The sequence below is a fragment of the Sinocyclocheilus anshuiensis genome, unplaced genomic scaffold (assembly GCF_001515605.1).
Source record: "Sinocyclocheilus anshuiensis isolate Anshui unplaced genomic scaffold, SAMN03320099.WGS_v1.1 scaffold84, whole genome shotgun sequence".
Classification (NCBI taxonomy): domain Eukaryota; kingdom Metazoa; phylum Chordata; class Actinopteri; order Cypriniformes; family Cyprinidae; genus Sinocyclocheilus; species Sinocyclocheilus anshuiensis.
Window position 1 is genome coordinate 494,234 of NW_015557076.1, and position 9,241 is coordinate 503,474.

General features: G+C 34.6%; 1 protein-coding gene across 1 annotated transcript in view; it reads left to right on the top strand.

Annotated features, from left to right (window-relative positions):
• Nucleotides 1-9,241, top strand: part of atp10b (ATPase phospholipid transporting 10B) — a 54,168-nt gene that overhangs the window by 16,440 nt on the left and 28,487 nt on the right. The window contains exons 2-6 of the mRNA XM_016471484.1: nt 2,122-2,326; nt 3,936-4,021; nt 5,492-5,598; nt 7,642-7,773; nt 8,176-8,303. Coding sequence (XP_016326970.1) covers nt 2,122-2,326; nt 3,936-4,021; nt 5,492-5,598; nt 7,642-7,773; nt 8,176-8,303 — 658 coding nt within the window. The remainder of the gene's footprint in view (nt 1-2,121; nt 2,327-3,935; nt 4,022-5,491; nt 5,599-7,641; nt 7,774-8,175; nt 8,304-9,241) is intronic.

Genomic DNA, 9,241 nt, shown 5'->3' on the forward strand with positions numbered 1-9,241 from the left:
TTAATTCATATTAGCTCATGTCCATTAAAGAATATTAACAGATACAACTTTTGATTTTAAAAATGTATTAGTAAATGTTGGAATTACCATTAATTAAGATTAATAAATATTTTAGAAGTATTTTTGTTGTTGTTAGTTTATGCTAACTAATGTGGTTAACTAATGGAAGTCGTGGCCTAATGGTTAGAGAGTCGGACTCGTAACACAAATGTTGCGGGTTCGAGTCTCGTACCGGCAGGGATTGTAGGTGGGGGGAGTGAATGTACAGCGCTCTCTCCCACCTTCAATACCACGACTGAGGGGCCCTTGAGCAAGGCACCGAACCCCCAACTGCTCCCCGGGCGCCGCAGCAAAAATGGCTGCCCACTGCTCCGGGTGTGTGTTCACGGTGTGTGTGTGTGTTCACTGCTGTGTGTGTGCACTTTGGATGGGTAAATGCAGAGCACTAATTCTGAGTATGGGTCACCATACTTGGCCACATGTCACTTCACTTCACTAATGTTAACAAATGGAACCTTATTGTAAAGGGTTACCCTTAATGGTTATATTAAAAAATAATAATAATAATGTCACAATTCAGAAAATCATAATATTTCTAAAGGCTTAATTTTCTTTATGCAGAGCATCATTTCTTATTTTATTCTTCTGTTTTTGGGGTGAAATATGACCTGTGCATATTTTTGTGCAATTCACCCCTGACTTCCTTGCTTGCCAAAACATTAAATGCAACTTCACAGCTATTTTAAGAGAACATGGGAGCTCCACCTGAAGTTATGTTTATAATTGCTCCTCTGTTGTGCGTCAGGCTTTGTGTGTGAGGTGTGACCGTGCTGCTGAAGAGCCGTCAGTCAGTAAAGAGCCACCCGACCCAGTTGTGCGTGTAGAGCAGCATACCTGACGCTCACATTGTGACTGCAGGATTCTTCAGCTGCTTGCTCTTCACTGACAGCTGACGTCGAGACATGCCAGAAGATACAAACTCATCTAGTTTTATTGTATTAGCATGACACAAAATTGACATTTTAAGCAGGGTTTGCATAGTTAAAAACCTGGAGATCAGTTTTATATATATACTGTATATAGTGTGTGTGTGTGTGTGTGTGTGTGTGATTTTTTCCATAGCTGTATATATATGTGTGTGTATATATATATATGCAAAAAATTAAGAGACCACTTGAAAATTTTCAATTTACATCTATGTGTTTGAGTAAAACTTAATTTTCGTTTTATTCTGTAAACTACTGATGACATTTCTTCCAAATTTTAAATGAAAATGTTTAGTCATTTAGAGCATGAAATGACAATTGGTCAAAATAACAGAAAAGATGCCATGTTTTCAGACATGTTTACATTCATTTTTAGACAACCAATGTTTTAATAAAGAAGAGTCAAGAAATCAATATGTGGTGGAATAACTTTATTAAGTACTTTGACTATATTGCATATTAAAATAGTCAAAATCAGACTGCAGATACTTTTTTTTATTGATTACATGATTACATATTATTCACACAATAAAAATAAATTATCCATAATTTACTAATTCTCCCTAATTCTTTTTCATCTTTAAATTTTAATTTCTGATATAGCCTAACGCCTATGTACATTCAGGAAGTCTTCCAGTTTTGTTGACATTCACACAATAAGTTTTTATTTTGATTGTTGTTATTCTAAAATTATTTATTATAATTTTACATGTTTATGATTTAATTATTAGCGTTTCATTCAATTCACGAACCCCCTGCGGTTCCGTCACAAACCCCAGTTTGGGAAACCTTGACGTAATGTAATGTTTAAAGCACTTCATGTTGTTACTTTGTATCTTTATATCAATTTGGTACAAGATTATCTGATTTAAATCAATGTCATAAATGAGTTAGGTCAAAAGTAATCTGAAAGTAGTCTGATTATATTACCTAAAATGTAATGTAATGGATTACGTTACAAGCTACAATTTCTGTCATGTAATTTGGAATCAGTAAAGGACTACAATTTGTAAGTAATTTACCCAGCTCTGCAAGTAATCATTCAAAAGTGTGTCTGTGCATTTATATGTACACCGAAACCCCACAATGCATCAAAAGAGGACCGCATGAGGCATTAATTCTGGTCTCCTCACAGGAAGCAGATGTGTTTCATGGAGAGGAGATGGAAAGATGTCCGCGTGGGGGATTTTGTGAGAGTGCTCTCTAACGAGATCATCCCAGCTGACATCCTGCTCCTGCACACATCCGACCCTGATGGAGTGTGTCACATGGAAACAGCCAATCTGGACGGAGAGACCAGTCTCAAACAGAGGAAGGTGGTGCCAGGCTTTTCTACTCTGGTAAGAGCGCTGCCTATCACACAATACCTGCGCTAAAGTCTAATCTTACACTGGACACGTGAGGACACACACTGATATATTCATGAATGTCATTGATAAAGTATTAAATAAAGTGAAATATGTATACCATTATAATATAATATTCACAGAACTATATAATGTTAAAAAAAACTGTGAGTGCACTGGGAGTGTCGGATATAAGTTCATTATTCCAGAAGTTTCAAGAGAAAAACATTTAATGTTATGTATTTTCTTAGCATTTTAATTGAGTTAAAATATTTAGAAATAGTTCATTTGCAAATTAAAAACTTGTTGTTAATATTCAAAATGAAGAGAAAAAGTATTGTGGAGAAAAACCACAAATGTGACCATGGAGCACAAAACCAGTCATAAGGGTCAATTTTTCGAAATTGAGATTTATACATCATATGAAAGCTGAATAAATAAGCTTTCCATTGATGTATGGTTTGTTAGGATAGGACAACATTTGGACGAGATACAACTATTTGAAAATCTGGAATCTGAGGGTGCAAAAAAATCTAAATATTGAGAAAATCATCTTTAAAGTTGTCCAAATGAAGTTCCACGACATTCTAATTTATTGAGATGCACCTGTATACCCCAGAGACTTAATACTGCTTTTGTGCTCCAGGGTCACAAATAAGATATCAGGTCTTGTGCTTCTCAAATGTTTCTTCTCAAAATGATCCCAATAATCTAAAAAATATCTCACGTTGTGCTCAGGATATCAAATATTTGCCAAGATTAAAGTAATCAATCAAAAACATTTTGAAGAGAAATGTTTGTGTGGAAATCAAAAGAGATTTCAATACGAACTTGATTTCGGTTGAATTCTCCAAATTCTTAGCTGTACTGTATATCAACATTAATTATATGTGCAATCTTACAGTATGTCAAAAAATGAAGTCTCCTGAACTATGAATGAGTATCTTCTGAGCAATAAAAAAAATTTCTATCAATAAATTATGAAAAATAATGGATGTATAGTTTAAGTTTACTGTGTGTGACATATCTGCCTCTGTGATTTTTCATGATTCTTTGATGCAAGAAAGTTCAAAAGAACAGCGTTTATTTGAAATGGAACTATTTTGTAACATTATAAATGTATTTACTGACACTTATGATCAGTTGAATGAATCCTGTATAGAGTAATGTTGAAAAAAGGTATTAATAATAAAAAATTACTGAGCAGTATAGTGTATATCATTTTTTTATGTATTTGTTTTTTTTTTTAAATCACCACCTTTTAATGTTGTCATACCTTAGTTTTTGACAGATGTTTGATTATACGGATCTACTGAATCACAGAGTTCATAAAGCATAACTCTTTGATTGTGTAATAGATACCTAACAACTCCCAAACAATTGCATACCTGTCATACAATTCTGAGTGACACACAATGCATGTTGAAGTCTTTGCTGCTCATGTGTTGACGACTGTTCAGTTTGCCACGTGTAGTTTCACTGTCAGCAGCAGTACTTGCTAGACAATGCTCGTTAGTCTGTTCGAATTACCATAGAATTTGAAAAATTAGGATACAGAAGGAGGAAAAAACATCCTCTCATGTTTTTCTCTAATGTGTTTCAGGGTGAATCATTTCAACCTCAAACATTTGACAGTTCTGTAGTGTGTGAAAACCCCAACAACAACCTCAACCTGTTCAAAGGTTATGTGTGAGTATCTAAAATCAATTTCACTCAAATCATTCAATTTCATGCACAATTAACTGCATCACGACTCCATCATCATGACTGCCTCTTTTGTCAGATCCGCACCAATGAACAGCATTTGTTTGGCCTTCACATTTTGTCATTCGCTAACCAGGGAAACTGCTTAAACCCTCGCGTCGCAAAGGAAAACGTTAATGCTTTTTCTTTACTTAAAAACTAGTATATAACTATTACCAGTTTTCTCGTGAGAGGAACAATCTGTCCACCGCAACAGAAAGTAATGGTAAATATTTCAGAGGTTGATGCATGAGCACTTTCATCAGCCATGTTGAGTTTATATTGTTATAAATAATAAAAAACACATATAGAGAGGACATTCATCTGATATAATGGGTAAGGCTCAAAGGTCATGGATGTAACATCTACCTGAATGGTACAAATGTGTTTGAGTAGAGGACCAGCATCAGGGTTAAAGGAAATAGTTCACCAAAAAAAAAAATGAAAATCTGCTGATAATGTATCGGATCCTCTGCAGTGAATGGGTGCCGTCCGAATGAGAGTCCAAACAGCTGATAAAAACATCACAATAATCCACACCACTCCAGTCCATCAGTTAACGTCATGGGAAGTACAAAGTTGTGTTTGTAAGAAACAAATCCATCAAGACATTTTTAAAGGGACAGTTCGCCCAAAAATCAAAATTATTATTTGATTCGTTTACTCATCCTCATGTGGTTCCAAACCTGTATGAGTATTTTTCTTCTGTTGAACACACACAAACACACACACACACACACACACACACACACACACACAATATGTGGCTGGATTTTGATGTGAGAGACAACAGGAGATTGTTTTCACTAGACTTTTTCACTGGAGGAAGCGTTATTATGGACTATGGACTCATATTTTGGCCAGAAGCAACTTTTTAAGTTAAAAACATCTTAATGATGGATGTTGTTTAAGCTTTTGTCTTCTCAAGACATTAACTGATGGACTGGAGTGGTGTGGATTACTTGTGGATTATTGTGATGTTTTTATCAGCTGTTTGGACTCTCATTCTGAAGGCACCCATTCACTGCAGAGGATCCATTGGTGAGTAAGTGATGTGATGCTACATTTCTCCAAATCTGATGAAGAAGCAAACTCACCTACATCTCAAATGGCCTGAGGGTGAATAAATATTTAGCACATTTTCATTTGTGGGTGAACTTTTCCTTTAAATCTCCATTGCAAAGTTTCCCCACACATCCAGGGCATGAATTAGGCTGGAAAACAGATTTGGCCCTTTTTTTTGTCCCGTTGCAGCCATATTAACTGGGTTATCACGCTGAGAGATGATTCTGATGTTCCCAAGCATTATAAAGCTCTTATCCTGCTCCTCCATTCAAAGACGGGCCCGCTCCTCACGTGGCACACAGAGGTAATTAGTCTGGGTGACTAAGGAAGATGCTGTGTTTGATGTCACAGGGAGAGGCCTGATAAGAGGAGAACGGGCTTCGGCATCGATAGTCTTCTGTTGCGCGGCTGCACGGTGAGAAATACTGATGATGCAGCTGGAATAGTGGTGTACGCAGGTACATTTCATCACCACATTAAGCATTACACTTCACAGTACTGTGTGCTCACATGGGATACACTAAAATACACTACATTTACATTTACATTTAATCATTTAGCAGATGCTTTTATCCAAAGCGACTTACAAATGAGGACAATAAAAGCAATGAAAACCAACAAAATAGCAATAATATGGAAGTGTTGTGACAAGTCTCGGTTAGCCTAAGGCAGTACACGTAGCAAGTACACATTATTTTTGAAACAAATAAAAAGAATAAAAAGGAGATAAAATAGAGATAGAGCTAGTGTTAGAGGGTGAAGTTATTATTATTATTTATATTATTATAATAATTAAAAAGAAAACAAGGAGATAGAATAGAAATAGAATAGAGAGTGCTAGTGTTAGAGGGTAAAGTTTTTTTTAACAAATAACAAGAAAACAAAAGTAGATAGAATAGAAATACAACAGAGAGTGCTAGTGGTAGAGGGTCAAGTTTTTTAACAAATAACAAGAAAATAAAAACAGATATAATAGAAATAGAATAGAGAGTGCTAGTTTTAAAGGGTCACGTTTTTTTTTAACAAATAACAAGAAAACAAAAGTAGATATAAGAGAAATAGAATAGAGAGTGCTAGTGTTAGAGGGTCAAGTTTTTTAACAAATAACAAGAAAACAAAAGTAGATAGAATAGAAATAGAATAGAGAGTGCTAGTGTTAGAGGGTCAAGTTTTTTAACAAATAACAAGAAAACAAAAGTAGATAGAATAGAAATAGAATAGAGAGTGCTAGTGTTAGAGGGTCAAGTTTTTTAACAAATAACAAGAAAACAACAATAGAAAGAATAGAAATAGAATAGAGTGCGCTAGTCTTAGAGGGTCAAGTTTTTTAACAAATAACAAGAAAACAAAAGTAGATAGAATAGAAATAGAATAGAGAGTGCTAGTGTTAGAGGGTCAAGTTTTTTTATAATAAATAAAAGAACACTATATCTACTTACTACATATACTACTTTACATATGTCATTATTTTGTGAAGATGCACATCATTTAAACAGTTATTGCTTTTCTCAAAGTAATTTATCATTTGTAATATTTTACTCTCTCAGAAAAAAATTACTTTTCAAAACATACACCTTTGTACCTTTTTTAACCCCGAAGGGTGCATATTAATACCTTAAAGAGAAAGTTCACTCAAAAATTAAAATACTGTTATCAGCAAACTCTAAGAAGATAGCAAAGACATTTATACTGTTACACAAGATTTCTATTTCAAATAAATTCTGCTTTGAACCTTCTATTTATCAAAGAATCCTGAAAAAACGTATCACAGTTTCCACAAAAATATTAATATTATAATGATTTCTGAAGGATCGTGTGACACTGAAGACTGGAGTAATGATGCTGAAAATTCAGCTTTACATCACAGGAATAAATTATATTTTAAAGTATATTAAAACAGAAAACAGCTACTTTAAATTGTAATAATATTTCACAATATTACTGCTTTTACTGTATTTTAGATCAGAAAGTTAATAGATGTTTAATCAATCGATCAATGCATGCAGCCTTGGTTGTCTTTCGAAAACATAAAAACAAACTTTATATTTATTGTTTTACTTTCTAAATTACTTTCTCATTCTTTTCTTTAGTTTTCCCATATCTCATCTGCAAACTGTTTGCTTTTTATAAATCATAATGCACATTGTCATTCATCATCCCTGATTCTCATTTGTAACGATAAAGCCTAATATACTGTGACTGTAACATCTAATAGCGCAATAAGCCCATGCTATACTGCTAAACTCTGTTTCTTAAGTCTTTAACATCCCATTTACACCGGCAGCGACGCAACAAACTAGAACGCTCTCCCATTATAATCAATGAAGCTGTCTGTAACGCGAACATATAATAGGCGCATTATATTGCACACAGATGGCAGCTGAAGTTTTCTGTAGCCCACTGTTTCTCTTCTGATAAATTATACACATAGCATAGCTTATAAATGGCCGTTGCTATTTTACAAATGTTCTTGTTTTAATACCATGATTTATTCATTGCAGGACACGAAACCAAATCCATGTTAAACAACAGCGGGCCCAGGTACAAACGCAGCAAGATCGAGAGGAAGATGAATACGGATGTGCTCTTCTGTGTGGTTCTTCTATTTTTCATGTGTCTCATCGGAGCCCTGGGTACAGTACAGGGAACAAGCCTCTCGATAATTCAAGACGCACTACACGCTGAGCACAAAGTACATTACTTTAACATACAAGCTGCAAAATGATGCTCGGATTCTGAACTCCGAAAACGAGGCCCGGGTCTGTGTCTGTCCTTGAGATAAAGAATAAAGTGTTGTTATGACCTCACACAATCCTCGCGCTCTTTTCCTTCTGTAAGGTGTGAGCCTAAGAAGGACACTACAGACACCCAGAATAGCTCACTCACACGCCAGTGTCTTATGAAAGCAATGATTAAGCTCTCTCTCTCTTTCTCTATGGTTCGAGCTCAGTGATGCTTTATTGGAATATCTGCATTGAAATACAGTACTGTCAAAAGCAGTGTCATTAATGAATGTAAATGTCTCTTTCTCACAGGCCATGCGATCTGGTTGGAAACTTTTACCAGCATGCCCTCATACATCGTCCCTGACAGTAATGGCAATTATATTCCTTCAGTCCTAGCGGGATTTTACATGTTCTTCACCATGATCATCTTACTACAGGTACACAATCAGTCACTCGCACGGCATATGTGACCCTGGAGCACAAAAGCATTCTTAAGTCGCTGGGGTATATTTGTAGCAATAGCCAACAATACATTGTATGGGTCAAAATTATAGATTTTTCTTTTATGCCAAAAATCATTAGGATATTAATTAAAGATCATGTTCCATGAAGATATTTTGTAAATTTCTTACCATAAATATATGAAAACTTAATTTTTGATTAGTATTATGCATTGCTAAGAACTTCATTTGGACAACTTTAAAGGCGATTTTCTCAATATTTAGATTTTTTTGCACCCTCAGATTCCAGATTTTCAAATAGTTGTATCTCGACCAAATATTGTCCTATCCTAACAAACCATACATCAATGGAAAGATTATTTATTCAGCTTTATTCAAATTGACCCTTCTGACTGGTTTTGTGGTCCAGGGTCACATTTGTTAATCAGAATCAGAATCAGAATCAGAAGAGTTTTATTACCAAGTATGTTTACACACACAAGGAATTTGACTTGACGACAGGAGCTTCCTAAAAAAAGAAAAATTTGAAACATTTAATAATGTACTATATACAGAAATAGAAGTATAGAAAAAAAATGTATTGTTTAGATAAATGTACAGATATGTTTATTAGTGTGCAGATATGTTATTTACAAAGTGTGCAGTTTAATTACATTTATGATTTTAAACTGTATTTAGATGTCCAAAATTTTAAAATTGAAATATGAAATAAATCTAAAATAAAATTGCTTATAATATTTAGTTTCACCTTCTGAGGTGAAATAATATTCTAATATTTAGTTTTACCTTTCCTGAAGGTTAAGCACCTCTTTTCACGGCCCGTTTGTTGATAAAAAAAAAAAAATCCTCAGTTAAAAACCCCTTAACTGTCACCGTCCCACCTGTGGGACGCTTGGCGCTCTTTTTTTTTTTTT